Source organism: Gracilinanus agilis, chromosome 3, assembly GCF_016433145.1.
Source record: "Gracilinanus agilis isolate LMUSP501 chromosome 3, AgileGrace, whole genome shotgun sequence".
Classification (NCBI taxonomy): Eukaryota; Metazoa; Chordata; class Mammalia; order Didelphimorphia; family Didelphidae; genus Gracilinanus; species Gracilinanus agilis.
Window position 1 is genome coordinate 568060506 of NC_058132.1, and position 16014 is coordinate 568076519.

General features: G+C 35.7%; 1 protein-coding gene across 1 annotated transcript; it reads right to left on the reverse strand.

Annotated features, from left to right (window-relative positions):
* Positions 1-2348: 2348 nt before the first annotated feature.
* LOC123239988 (zinc finger protein 131-like) lies at positions 2349-4122 on the reverse strand. The gene is given in 2 exon segments (XM_044667328.1): positions 2349-2997; positions 3000-4122. Coding segments are annotated over 2 exon segments (1749 nt in total). The 3' UTR covers positions 2349-2371.
* Positions 4123-16014: the final 11892 nt, after the last annotated feature.

Sequence of the window (16014 nt, forward strand, 5' to 3'; positions counted from 1 at the left end):
GTGTCCTAAAGAATAAATATTAGTTTTAAAATATTTAGTCTATATTTACCAAATTTCTCCATTTTGGATGAAGCTATCCACAGATGTTTATAGAATACTATGTAAATGTTCTCCTTTTGCTTTGGAAATACATATGTTGCTCCATCCCCTTCTACTTCTCTAGTAAGCACCATAAGGTCAAAGACCAAGATTGTCACTTCCTTTGCAGCTCCAGCATAGGGCTTTATACAGGTTTAGGCACAAAGTAAACATACAATAAATCCTTGCTGAATTGGTAAATTGAAATTTCACTAAACCACTAGCTGTTAAAGTTCAAATTTCATTTTTATTATTTTAATGAGTTATGGAATGCTTTCCAGTTAGCAGTGAAATAGAAAGCCAAGAACTGTCAACTTAACCTTATGGAAATAAAATAAAAAGGATGTCGCACATTCATAGTTGATCAGGATGGCTTCTGGTAACCCAAGCTAGAACTAAGAATGTATGCAATATTTTTATTGCATTACTCAGTTAGCACAAAAACCCAATTTCTAAAAAATATTTATAGTATCATTTCTGTGATTTGCTTTCTGATAATATACAGAATCAACATATTACTTGGAAAATTCCAATGTTTACAGGAAGCTTCTTAAATTATTTTTTCAACCTCTTATTAATTGGCTTTCTTTCCCATCATGCAATTGGAGATCAGCAACTTAGCAGCAATATGATCTTAACCTCTAATTGAGGCACCAAATTATGATGATAGGGAGATTCTTAGAGCCGAATCCTGAGTGTAATTATATTGCATTTAAAATATACTTTAAGCTTCAAATCCTAAATGATTATCATAGAGCACCTATGAGCATGGCATATCTTTACTCATAGAGTCAACTCTTAATTATCCACATAAGGATTATACTTTATAAGTTATCTCCAGCAAATTATTCATCCTTCCCTGTTTTCTCTCATATGCTCAAAATACATAAAGTTAACTAGTATATGCCCTTTGGTATGTATTCAGAGAATAAACTAATTTTAATACTATTGTGATAATTTAAGTAAAATCTAATTCCTGAAGTAAACCTCCAGGGAAAAAAGGTTGAGAATGAGGCATAGAGAGACTCCTTGTGATATATTTGCTAGCAGATATCAATTATTCTACTGCTATATATGCTATTTCCTAAATCTCTCCCCACCCCTCCTAAAAGTAAAACCAAAGGATTGGGGGTAATGATATATTATTTTTTTTTATTTTGTGTGGTTGGTTATATTTTATTTTCCAAGTAATACTGATTAAAAATATTTACACTCCTACTTTTAAATCCACAGTTTAGCACTCATATATATGGCTTTAAAAGATTTAGCACAAGATCTTTACATTAAGGATGAGGGGGGGAAGGTTCCATTTCAAAACCAAAGCCTGAAATATTATATACATATTTTCTCTGTACTTGCTTTTAAATACATTAATTTTAAATGATGCTTTTCTTTAATCTTTTTTTTCCCACCTGGTGGTAAAATACTAGTGCAACTTTTTATCCAAATAAAATTCACCACAGATACTGCCAAATCTCCCAATTGTAAATGGCCCTTTTAAAAACTGCCACAGTCTGAAATCAAACTTAAAATGAAAAAAAAATTGGTAGCTGACAATTATAAGCAAGATATAAAGCACTATAGCATTATCTACATTGCTCCTTACCACACAAACCTTTAAGAGCTAGAGAAGCTTTGTAGAAGTTTAGTCAGTTTTGAAAAAGGCACATGGGTGTGGGTTTTTTTTATTATTATTTTTTGCATTCTGAAATTTGACACCATTTCTCTGTCCCTGCCGCAGAGCTGGCCTCACTGAACATTGGGTGGAAAAAGAAAGCCAAAAGCTAAAATTTAATGCCCAGTGACAAATGTGTTTCTGTTCATGCAGACCTGTTTTCTATATATTCTAACATGCATTAGAATGCATGAACATGTATATGTATTCTAATGATTTCACAATGTGATTTTATAATATGCAAAATGTTTCAGGAAGGGCATTGACCTGGGGAAGAAGAAACTTTATCACAATGAAAGTAGCTACATTCATACCAAACAGTATAATAAAGTTGCAATTCAGTTAAGATTCCACTAATCAACTTTTCAAAACTACCCATTTCTGGGAAATTCTCTCTTCTGTGGCAAAAGTGAAAAAAAGAAAATGGAAATGAAAAAAAAATCAGATCTGGATAATATGAGCGGTTCAGCAGTATAGGAAATATTCTAGCTTTGGTCCACCTGTTTTCCTAAGGATAGTCACACTGCCCTTAGTGTAAAAGAAAAACAAACCCAAAATGTAAATTAAAAAAAATATTCCTTTGGTATTTCATCCTAAAACTGGCACAGCTGTTCTGTCCTAGGTTTGTGTTTTTAAAGTCTGTCCATCTACCATGGGTTCAGTCTTTAAATCTTCACCTTGCCCGTGATCTTCCTTACTGGCTTCAGCAGCATCTGCTTGGCTCTCTTTACTCTCTTCTAATTCTCCCTGGTCCATGATTTCAGGGTCCCCTTGCTCTAGGTCGGCATCTTCTAGAAGATCATCCTGTGCCTCCATTTGCATTTGATTTACACGTTCAACATGCAGCTCCTCCACGTGTACTTCGGTCCCTTCTTCCGTATGGATTCGACCCACTTCTAAATAGCTCACTTGGACCTGCTCCGGTAGCTCCTCCACCTGCGTGCCTTGCACCTGATTGTCCTCTAACAGATCTGCGTGGACCTGCTCCACAGTCACTTGGGCTGAATCCACTTGGACCTGAAGCAGTGGCAACACATGAACCTTCCCCACTTGTTCTATGATAGTCATTGATGTCACGGGCTCAGTTTCCACCGTCTCTACAGAAAGGAGTTCCTCCGTCACTATTCGTTCTGAAGTGTTGTGTATTTCCTTGAGATGCCTCCTCAGCTCATTTCCTTGCATAAACCACAAGTCACATAAGGTACAATGGTTGGGTTTATCTCCTGTTTGTATTACCAAGTGACCTTGAACTGGTCCCAGCTGTTAAATACACTGTTACAGACCTGACATTCAGAAAGCTTCTTTCTTCCTTTTTTAGCCCCCACACCAGATTGACATGCAGTCAGATGACATTTGAGTGTGCTATTCCTAGCAAAACGTTCATGGCAATTTGGACATTCAAAAGGCTTTTCACCTGTATGTTTGGGAAGGTGCTCTTTAAAACGCCCAAAATGGTCGAACTGTTTGTCACAGTACTGGCATATGTGAATTTTTTTCCCTGGACGTTGTTTCTTGCTGGCTCCACCTTCCTCAAGGTGGTAACAGGTGAGGTGTTGTTTCCATGCGCTTTCCCGAAGATACCTTTTATTGCATATGTCACACTTGAAACTCTCAGTGGAGTGTGATTTCATGTGTTCCTGTTTGCTTGTGGGACCAGATGCACAGCCATCTTCTTCTTGAATCTGCCCTTTTCTATCACCCTGACGGTACTTGCTGGTAATATCAGCCAACAAAGCCAAAGCAGAATCATCAGAGGAACCAGTGCTCTGTATGTATTTTATAGACTGTTCTGCAGAAGCTACTTCTTCTAGAGTTTCTAGGCCATCTTCTACTTCAATTGTCCCTTCAGTAATCTCCACCTCAATTTCCACAGGCTCTGACTCTGAAGAGGGTAACGATTCAGTGATAACATTGGAAGTTTCAGCAATCTTCCTCTTTTTTGCTTCATTTTTTCCTGCAGTTGTATTTTCCTCTAGTGGTGAGGAATTTTCTTTGTTCCTAACTTCGAGTGCTTTGATGGCTTCCAGCATCTGAAGAAATTCTGCTGCTTTCCATACATCATTTGCTTCTTCTTCACCTTGTATCATTAGTTTTGCTGTGTATGTGAACTCAATCAAATGAGGAAAAGCCATGTTACTTACACCTTCTATTTCCACCAAAGGTTCCTGAGTAAAGTCTTGAAAGAATTTGTAGAAGAACTGACTGCAAGCAGCCAAAACAGCTTTGTGGGCTTTAAAATGGTGACCATCCACTATCAGAGTGATGTCAGTAAACTGGTCCTGATCCCGCTGCTCATTCAATCGGTCCAGAATCATTTTATGATGTTCAGGAAACTCTTGAATGCATTCCATCGTTTCCTCAGCCTCCATGGCCAGGCGAGATGCTCTAATTGGAGCCCTCCTGGGCGGGCGGCCGGGCGGGCGTGGGGGCGGCCGGGGACCTGGAGGCTCGTGGGTCCCCCACAGAGCAATTCCGGGGCGGCAGCGGAGGGCCCCGGGCGAGCCGCTAAGGGCTCGCCAAGCCCTATCCGCCAGGCCCTGGGGGTCCCGTCGCGCCCGCCAGGGACCCGGTCCAGCCCGCGGCCCACAAGGACTCCTGGGTCTCCTCCCCCTCCTCCCCCGCCCCGACCAGTATTATTTTGTTTTGATAACTCCTTTTTAATGTCACAATGCATGGTTACTTTTTTTTTGGAAATTTTTGAAATAATAATTAAAATGTCATTTCACAGTTTAAGTGGTTATGTGATTACATATTGAGCCTGGTTCTCTCTCCTCCCAATGGAGGCGGAGATGTGGTGATGGGACAGCAGGCTGTCATGGGACATTTTGCACGTTACTATATTGAGAGAGAATGGCCACCCTGCTCTTCCAAAATACCCCATTCCCAAAATCTCTCCTCTTTTCCAACAATCCTGTCAAGTTGAACCACTCTATCGGCTGATGCAGCCTCTTTTCTCATTTTCTCATTTTCAGAGTGTTTGTCTTCTGCAGGCTGTGATAAGGATTTTTTCCCCTTTTTATTGGTATAATGCAGTTTCAAAAAGAAATTGTGCCGTGTTTCTCCTTTATAAGCAAGATTAAACCTACAAAACTGAATACTGTTCACTAAGTTTACCCACTGATCTCTTAGCTACTAGATAAGTAATATACTCATTGTTATCCTCTCAGCCACCGGGCTCTAAATCTAGAAAGTGTTTAGCATAAGTAATACATATTAAAATGTCAATAAACTGTCTGTGGTATTTGAGACCTAGTTAGCATTTTTATTGAACTCCTGTGTTAGCATTTTCAGAAATGGACTTTTATTAATTACCAATTTAAATCCATACTTTGATACCACAGGTCACTATTAAATGGGTCATTTCAGCATTAATAGCTCTTACCAAGTGCAATACTTCAATTTCAGCAGAATCCAGTGTTAATAATTAAAGTGTGCATGTACCACAACCTATTTATCATGGTAACTAGATAGCACAAGGCATTAACATGGTGCAGCTCTTAATGAAAGACAGCATTCCACTCCATTGCTGTTTTCAATAACACTTACATATTCCATAATCTAGTCTAATTAAAGGAAAGTGGTTATTTACCTGTCAGAAAAAAAATAATAATTTTAGAACTCCAAAGTAACCTGGGGAGATATAATTGCTAAATTTTCTACTTGACTCCGTGGGAGATTTTGCATAGAAATTATTGATATTGTTTCATTAGTTCTGGAAAATCTGCTGTCACTCTCATAGTTAAAGAGCTGACAATATTTCTAGTATGGATATATGCATTTCATGAAAGTCATGAAGGATAAACATGGAATTTGATGCAGGCAGCACGTTTTTAAGGAAGGAGCCCTGGATTTGATGGAAGACTTGGGTTCAAATCCTGATTCTGTTATTTTTTGAGTTGCATGACCTGAGGGAATTCATGTAAGCTTTCTGAGTCTCTGTTTCTGCAGCTGCAAAATGAGAAAATGGAGCTGAATAGATTGCCTCTTCTAGATTATAATTCTATACTTTTTCTTTCCTTTACCTCATAACCTTTGCTATCCTAATCCTTCTAAATAAAACATTAAACTCTAGGCATGAAAAGACTTAATAAATGGAATAGAAATTGACTCTGTCTTTAACCCTCTGCTTGAGATCTGGACCGCAGTTTTCTACTTCTCAAAATAATAATCATAATAAACTAGATGATCATCACTAAGACAATTCCAAATGAAACAAAATTCACAATAAGTGTTTAATAACCTGTCTAAATGAACTAATATTTTGTCTTGTTCTCCTCCATGTCCCAGCTCTATACAAATACATTTTATGAGAAGAATATCTCACCCTCCCCACTCCATTTCCCTTTCACTACTCTACTTTTGGCATAGTTGTCAAACTCTTCACATTTGACATGGAAGGAAGTCTGCTTTGGTCCCCAGGAGTGTGTTCTAGATTGTAATTGAAATGGACTGTCATGTGGGCAGCTTGCATGGTGATAATTGGACCTGGATCTAATATCTCATTTTTATGGGCCATTACAATGATTATAAAACAAACAAACAAATATGAAGTGTCCCTTTTTTCTAACAAGGCAAAGGCATATTATGTTATTATGGCATGTGTGATTCCCTTTTTACTTACTAACCTTTTTAAAATTAATAATACTTAACCCAATTTAAAAAAAATGCTAACTTATTTTAAAAGAAATGATCATGATTTGTACTTTAGATGAAACTATTTGCTCTGTTGTTTTGAGCACATTTCTATTTCTTATGTTCAGAAAAATCACAAGTATAGTTCTAGTGAAGAAACTTTGTAAGCCAGAAATAAGGCCTTTTAAATAAAAAAAAGTTAAAACAAAATATGACAAAGTATCACATTAAAATAATAACCAAAGGGATCTTAATTTTTCAATGTCCATCTAAAAATTCAGATAATAATATAGGCATCTTTGTCCATTTTTATGATTCTTGTTTATGTCACCCACTCAATTTTTTGAGGGATTTCCTTGAGTTCTGCTGAAGTTGATAGATTATCAGTTGAACCAATGGTCTGTTTATTGGTTATTCCTCATTCTTACCAGGCAAACAATAATCTACTTTTTGGATTATACATTTTTGAATAATATCTTTTGTACCCCTTCTTCAGAATTCCTTGTTTGTAATAGTTCAAACATATTTTAATGAGAGTATAGTATTAAATTTATATGAAAATATATTTATTGATCAAGTCATTATTTATTAGCCAAAGCTGTTTAGTATTCTTAGATTCATTGTAGCATTAAAATGCCATAATAAAATTATATTCCATTTTATCTCTACATCTGAAAAGAAAAAAAGACTTGTTTGAGTTTAGGATTTTTTATTCCTTCTCATAGAAACACTTTCAAATTGAAATGGCTGCTGCCCTAGAAAGGAAAAATGTAGAGTCATCTAATTTAAGAACTCGGATGTTTAAAAAGCATAGCTTTTCCTCTAAGATACATGGGGAAATATTTTATAGTTCATGAATCTCTTGCCTTTGAAATTTTTTTTAACTTCATATCTATCAAGTGACCAACTTACTACCAAAGAAAATGTCAAGAAACTTGCTATTATTGAAATAGTGATAAGAGGACTGAAGGCAGACTACTATCACTATATGTAAGTAGTTACATATGTGTGTAAAAATAGCACCTTATTACTCCTAGGTCAGTAAGTATTGCCACAATTCAGAATTGATTTCACACATCCCTTTTTGATGGCCTCAAGTCAAATTTTTTTCTGGGACAAAGTATCCAGGGTTTATACTAAGGAATCATTTGCTTTCTCTCTTGACAAATCTGATTATCTTAAATGAAAGGAAAATTCTGATATTAACTACCAAGGTTTCAATTGAATAACTAAAACTAAAAGGTTCGTAATTTAGAAACAATTTTGATTTTTTACAACATTTCCCTTTTAATTCAATTTGATTCTCAGCATAGCCTAATGTCAGTTATAGTAAACAAGACTCCAAGGTTTTATTTTATTTTTCTTTATTTCTTTCCCACTTCACAGGCTACAGATGAATTTCCTCTGCAGGAAAATATTTTCCCACAGTACTAACTATTTTCAATCTGGCTTCAAGGTTTGTAGCTTACTTTTTGGATTAGTTCTGGTGCATACTGTTCAAATTCAGATACAGCACAAACCATTCTACCTTAGCAATATAAATCATAGCTTTTCATGGTCACCAAGTTTAAGAAACCAAATTTCAAGGAAGGAAAAATTTTCTTGTCTATTGAGTAAATTGTGACCTTTATCTCTAAAGCAGTACCCAAGTTAAGAAGATATAATTCATCTGCTTTATAACAGCTGGACCAAGGATAGAGAAATTGACTCTAAAGCCATGCCTTATTCAAGAATAAAAAAAAATTACAAAAAAAACTTTCTGTTTTTAAATAAAGTACATTATTCAGTTTCCTTATTCCATTATATTTTTTTAAAAAATGCTTGATTTGCCACCTAAATGATGGAGAAAAGTAACATAAATATTAAATAGTTTTAACATATTTCAATTCAATATACCTTCCTTTTTAATCTCGCATTCACTCCATAATATATTCTGGCATGAAAACATGCTACCAATCTGCAGACACACGTATAAACATGCATTCTTGAAGGCTTATAAATGGGGACAACCTATTAGAATTCATTAGAATTCTATTAGTAAGTTTCATCTTCTTGGTTTTGTAGAATCATTTGCAAGGGTAAATAAGTATCTCTGGTGCTTATAACATCTAAAATGTGCAAGTATAGTAAAAGACTGAAAGTGAATTAAGAAAATTAAAGCAAGGGCTGCTGGTCACATATCCCAATCTTGAATGTCTCCTTAACTTACTAGACTTGAAGAAAGCATTCTAATTGCAGTTGCTTTTCCTGATCTCCCCACTGCATCCCAGGGAGGGGGTCAAAGCTGCTGCCAAACTTTAAGTGTTTGTAACCATGGCAGCTGCCAGGGCAGGCACTCATTCAGGTGAGAGCTGCCCAGAACAAGTTGCAGCTGAGACAGTCACAAGTCTTTTAAAAATGAAACTGGCTATTAACAGAATGGCAGAAGATTAAGAATCAGGAAGAGAGGAGCAGCCAGGTATCTCAGGAAACAAATCACCAAGCTGGGAGCCTGAAAGAACTGAGTTCAATTTTGGCCTCAGACACTTCCTAAGTGACTTGTGGAAAGTCAATTAAGCCCATTTTCCTATCCCTTTGCATTTTTGTCTCTTAATTGTTCCTAAGACAAAAAGTAAGGGTTAAAAAAAGGAATCAGTAATAGCGTTCTCCAGTGGAATAAAACAAACTTCCATGTAATGTAACTGGTCAATAAAATTCTGAAAAAGCTCTGGAAGTGATGTATTTGCATTATCTAAGCAAATCTAAGGAAATCAAACTTTGATGAGAGTAAATTTAGGACAAATAAATTCAGTGTATACCATAGTAGGTAGAAAGTTTATGAAGCTTGTTACATTAAAGGTTGTAAAGTCTAAAAAAGGGATTAGGTGAATTATTAGATGATTTAAGCCAATATCATTAAAGAAAATAACCACTTTCTGGGGACATTCATTCACCAAACACATCAAATAAATCCTAGATACTGTAATAGGAGCCCTAGGATATTCCTAACTTCTTAAGATTGAAATCTTTGCAATAGCTATTATGTTATGAAATATTATTGATATGGTTATCAGTGAAGACACTGAGTCAACCAAGCTAAGTGAACCATAATTTTCACCCAAAATAGTAATTTTTGTTCTTTTAATAAAAATCTCATGATACGTAGCATCAAGTTGTAGGCTTACAGTAAGAAATCAAATTGCTCCCTACAATTCAATGTAAGTTGGGTGAGACACAGGCTTCAGTTTGGCCAGCAGAGCTGGAAAAGGAGATATCTAAAGAATGACAGCTTTTACTACTCTGAACATCTTGTTGCTTTGGATGCTGGAAAATTACAATGCTTTCTGTAATCCTCCCTGAATCCCATGCTGACACCATGCCATGAATTCCTTTAGCTCACAGTACTAGGATGAAACCCCCATTGCACAGAAGACAGTTGCTTCAGGGACTAGAGTCACATTTAGTCATTAACTATATTTGTTGCCCCAACTATGTAACAGAATCAATAAAAGCCTTGAGTTGTTTTTCAGGAACTTAATCCTATATTCATCAAGACATATTTTATAAATTCATCTGTATTTTTCTAATTGTAGTATCTTACTTTACTATATTTCTTTTTCTCATTCTCTAATATTCTTCAACAAATGCTAACTCTCATCATCCATTTCCTTCATTCTAATTCTAACTCCATTAAGGATTTTCCTAAAAGCAACCAAACTATTAACTAAGGTTTCTTTAAAATGATTTTCTCTGCTATTCATTTCACTTTTTATCCAGATCTTTGGTTATCCAAAACATAAACTCCTTAGGTTTCTTTCTTTTCAAATTCAAAAAAATATGTTTGACTCTTTTTGTATGCCAGTTTGCTCAGTCTAACCAATCCTTTTATTATGACCCAATCTTGTTTTCTTTTATATTTCTATTTGTCTAACAATTAATCTCAGATTGAAAATCAAGTAGGATGGGAAGTATCTATTCCTTCAGTGCCTATGTCAGATTTCATTTGGATACAATTTCCTGTACTCTTGGAAAATAATTTTTCTTATCTTTGACTTTGTCTGCTTTTTTTCATTTTGAAGATATGAAGATAAAATACTTTTTAACTCTTCCACAAATTAGAAAATCTTTTTTTAATGATTTTTATTCCTAATTCTATCCCTTGCTTAGGCCTTGATCATCTAAGAAATATTTTCCTCCTTGACATGACTCCTAATTCTCACTCCTTCTTTCTTGCAAATGCATGGCCAAAAAACCCAAAAAACAAACAAAAAAAAGTTTGAAAAAAGAAAAGAGGTACATTTTTAGTTAATAAAGTCCTTCTAGTAACAGAATGTTGTTATGGAAAATAATAGTAATATAATATAAAGGTTTTTAAATATTGAATGAATTTTTATGAAACCTCTTCTTTGCAAAAACTCTATGTGGTTAGTAGCAAATGCTATCATTCCCCCACCATACATATAAAGAACAACACAAAAGGATGAACAAAAAACAGAATCAGAGAGATGAGAAGCTTTTCTAGCAAGGGAATGACTGGTCCAGAATTCAAACCTAGTCTTCTCATTCTAAGTCCATTTTTCTTTCTGGTATACAAAGGAAATAATATTCTGAACAGAAAAAAACCACAGCAGTTAAATGCTTTGTATTCTGTGGGGAAGTTAGCTCTTAATTAAGTCACTAAAGTATTCAGTGTGGAATAGTTGAAAGATAACTGGTTTGAGATTAAGGATGGCTAGATCCACCTTTAACTCAAACAAACATTTATTAAACATATTACTTTGTTAGGCCTGGGGGAAATTCACATTTTAAATAAGACATCATCCCTAATCTCAGGAGGATCATGAGCTAAAAAGAACAATAACTTTAAAACAGATATTTGTTATGCAAAAATGTATATAAGGAAAGACAACAGACACCTGCAAACCACATACTTTGTGCCATTTAGGGGACAAATAAGTTGGAAGATGAGGGAAGACATAATGGAGGACATAGACCTTGAGTTTATGCTTACTGAATGAGAAGTATTTCAAAAAGTAGTTTGGAAATTAAGGAAGAACAAATTCAGAGGCTGGAAAAACTGCATGAACCAGACCAACAAGAATTCTGGATATGTAACCCTAGTTTCTGACTTCTCACCCTTCCATGTTCTGCTTTTGGGATCTTGGATGAGTCACAATTTCTTTGAAGTTTAGTTTCTTAATCTACAAATGAGCTTGGACAAAATCCCTCTCCACTCCCTTCCAATGCCAGTTCCTGCTTCCAAATAGAATGTGTCATTATTTAGAATTCCTTTATACCATTGTATGTGGATTTATGCAGATATATGCTAGTTTGTTAGTTCTTCCCTTAGTTCAATTGAATAAAATACTCTCATGAAAGTCTAATTACTATAGGAAATTGTAGTATTATTTCTTTCAGTTTGAAATCTCTCTTTTAATAATTCCTAAGATAATATATGTAATATAATGATGTTAAAATGTCATAACTCTAAACAGAAAATAGAAGTACATTTATAGATATATACATATGTGTATGTACATATATACACACGTGTGCTTGTGTGTATACAAACATACACACACTACCTTGGGCAAAGCCTCTTAAAATTTGGACCCTACATATTTCATAGTTAAAATAAAGGAATTAGTCTAGATGGCCTTTGAGGTCTTTTGTAGCTTGAGATCTTAAATTAATGATAAACACATCCATTTGCTTAATTATATTTAGCTTACTGTCATTTAAAACCACTGACATCCTAAAAATAGGTTCTCCCAACTTGAATTTGAATGTTTTTGAAATTAAATCTAAAATAGCACAAAAAACTCCATATTTATCATGTAATGCAAGGTGGCTAACAGAAACCTTTGCTTCTGTAATTTCTAAAAGTCATAAAAAGTCAGTTAAAGATCTTATAATCTTCAGAAAGTCAGTTAGAACTTGAAGCTATAAATAGAGGTGAAGTTCCAACTGACAAGGTTTTTGCCTGCTGGCTTTCGCTGTGCTTAAAGGCTTTTGTTTTGGCTTAGCCTGTTTGGTTAGGTCTTTCAGCTTGGCTTTGACCTAATTGCATCAGCTTTGGCCTGTGCTTATCTTGTCTTGGGGAAATTTAGACCTATCTCATTTCTCTGGACCTCTCCCTGATCTACATCTACATCCCTCCCCTTCCCCTGAATTTCCTTTGGGCCCTGGGTGGAAGAGAAGACTTAGTAATTGAATATTGTGGGTTTAGTTTTCCATAGACAAGTAGAGTATCCTCAAATAAGTTACCCCTAGTTTTAGTGATTTAATAAGGTCTTTACTTAAAACGCAGTCAAATCTCCCAACTGAGCACAAGCTCTAAACCTCTCCTGCGACCCTTACCCCACCATCACCCCTCTCCCTAGCAGCAATTACAAAACCCTAAACCCCTCTCCCCTTCTGACTGACCCTGGTATTAATAAATCCCCTTGTTACCTATTCAAATCCTCTGGTGAATCATTATGTCAAAATTATGACAAGGGCTGAAGGGGAAGGAATCATTTTCTTTTATTTTCTTGAGGGAACTTCAGGCATCCATCTTGGCAGGAAGTGGTTACCTGAGACTTCCTGCTACTAACAGTTTCTCTGGCAGGGAGGAGCCCCTTCGAATCCTCCCTTGAGGAACTTTGGAAACTGACTAGAGAAGCACTCCAGCCTGAGTTAAAACATTTCTGACTGGCCCAACTCCTTTGTACCTATAGAGATACCTTTCTTTGCCTGGAAGGGTTCAGCCTATCTTCCCCAATATCCTCTGTCTCTAGCCTCTGTGAATTAACCTGTTTGAGCTGCCCTCTCCTACATACCCCATTTCCCTTATCTCCTATATACCTTCCCGTACCTTCATTCCTCCTCCAATCACCTTATAATCACCTATATCCCCTTTATCCTTCCTCATACCCAAATTGCCTTCAAGACCCACTCAGATTACTTACTTTTTTATAATAATAACAATTAATTATCTTCTTTTTAGAACCATAGAATAATCTCTATGAAGATGAGGAAGAAGAAAGAGAAGCAAGCATATATTAATCACCAAGTATGTGCCAGACATTATACTAAGAGATTTACAAAATATATCATCTCATTTGATATTTATGGATAAATTATTTTGGAGCCTGCTTTTTCATAATAATATGAACTATTCTCGGTTTTACATCATTCGTATTTTGATGATGTACCATTTATGCTTTGGTACAAGTCACTGGAAAAAATGCTTAACAAAATATTACTGAATAGTGTCCAATTGTACATCAATAAAGATTTTCCACAAGGAAGAAAGTGATGAATTAACTCTTTCAGATCTTGTTTTTCATATTTTTATCACCCCATAATTCTCCATCTTGTCTACAGGGATATCTTGGGAAACTCTGTTAATATCTGTTATGAAGATAATAACAGATAGTTTGGAGAAGCAGATAAATGTGTCAGGGCCAAATAGAGCTTTAAGTCAAGAGCCAGAGATTGACAGGCTACAGTGAGGAAAGGAGGGGGTAAAACACTCCTGATTCTCAAACCCCTCCCCCTCTAACTGCTTCTGCTTCAGTTGATAATGAAGACAGGAATAATATTCCTCTGGTAAGTTTCAGTTATGGCTGAAACCCCAATTGATGTTCCTTTTCTTAAATTTATATTCCTCACAGGTCAATATGATGAGTATATAAAAATTATTTATCTAACTGTTGAGGACAGAGGAGATCTTAAACTGGCAGCCAACAGGATTCAACCCAAATGTACAGACTGAATTGTAAGTATCTTCCCAAATAATTATCAGGCACAGATTTGAAGGTAAAAAGTTATATTAGGAATTAACAAGGAAAATTAGAGAAGTTAATGAAGGTTTTAGGATAAAGGAAAGGTGACCTTGAACTGTTAAATTGATGCCCCCTTTCCCCCTCCTCACTGGAGGGGATGAAGCACTTAACTAAAACCAGCTCTCTTGCTATAGATAAATATCTTACTCTCTAATCACTAAGTAATTATATAATTATATTAATGAAAAATAGTAATAACAAGTAGGCTAACCCTATGAGTAGAAATCACTAACTTATGCTACAATGGCCACCTCAGGAGAAACCCCAAGTCAGGAGTAGCAAGCAGAGTGTCTGCTCACATCCACTCCCACAAATTAACTGTCCCCAACCCTTCTCAACTGCCCCTCGCCCAAAGTTCTCCAGGGGGGTCCCCTGGAATTCTGGGTGAGGCTATCCCTGTACCTTTGCAGGGATTCCATGCTTTGCATCTCCACACAACATATCTCATAATTTCTATAACTTTTTCCTGCTTTATCAGCCTAGCAATCCTCTGAAAAAAGTAATTATATTCACCTAGTTTATCTCCATTATCCAACATTTGAATAGGGGTCAAAGGGAGAATCTCCAGCAATACTCTTTGAGTCAAATCTAATCAAAGAATGCCATGTGCTAAATGACTCTCCCAGGTAGGTACTACCAGATAAAAATCTATTCTTGGCCTATAAACCATACCAGGTATAATTGCTACCATTTTCTGTACAGAAATCAGCTAAGCTGAAGGGGAACTGTGCTCTAACAATAAAATCAGCATGGCGGGACTAGGTCCAAATATTTTTGTTTAAAAGGTCACAAGTCTTTGCAAGTGATTTTCCCCTTTCTACATAATAAAGAACTGAAAGGGATCATTCAAAGTTCCTCACTTTAAAGATAATCTGAGACCTGGAAATATTTTACATTGTCCAGTGGCACAAAGGTAATAAATGATAGAGCCTGGAAATTAATCCAATGACCTTGGATAAAGCACATATATAACACAGAGAGAGGAAGATGAATTAGTGAATGAATCCAATATGATAAGTGTGATGTTAGACAAATTCTATAATATCAATACAAAGGTAACTTGCAGCAGGAGTTTCTTTGTAGTATTAGGCCATTGGATCACATAATGAATGATCACCAAGGAGTTGGAACATATTGGCAGAATAGTAAGATGCCCATTCATTGGCAAACATTTCTATTCTACTACATTAAAATATACAAACCTTTAGGTAAGGGATACTGTTTTGTCCATCTGTCATCAAATGGTCTGGAAAACTGTTGCTACACATGTAGCTCACATCTCTCATAATTGCTAATTTTGGTGGTGCCAAGGAAATGGGTACAAAACCATTGTGCCAATAATGGCCTTATTGAAATAAAAACCTCGGGAACTAACCAATACCCAGTACTCTGACAATAAAGGAAAGTGTGCATCAGTTCACAAAAGGTCAATAATAAGAAGACCATCTAGATTATATTACTTCTTGATTTGCTTTCTAATCTCTGCTAGGTATCACTTCAATTTTCATTAAAGTCTTTTCATTTGTTTTGCATTCCTTTAGCTACTTAGGACCTGTTTTACTCTACCAGGAATTTTTCAAAGTCTAATTCCTCTTCCAAAATGTTATGAATCATAACCTTACAACATTTTCAGAAGGCATTTATTTTCCACATTATAGTAGAAAATACTCAAGCCTGAGATCAGCTGAGTGGTTTCCTAGTTCAGGTCACTCTATTCCTGAGTGAGCTTGGATAGATTGTTTAATTGCCCTGAGACTTAGTCTTCTCATCCATAATAAAGAAGGACTAAAATTACATTATTTCTTACTAAAACATGAGGCT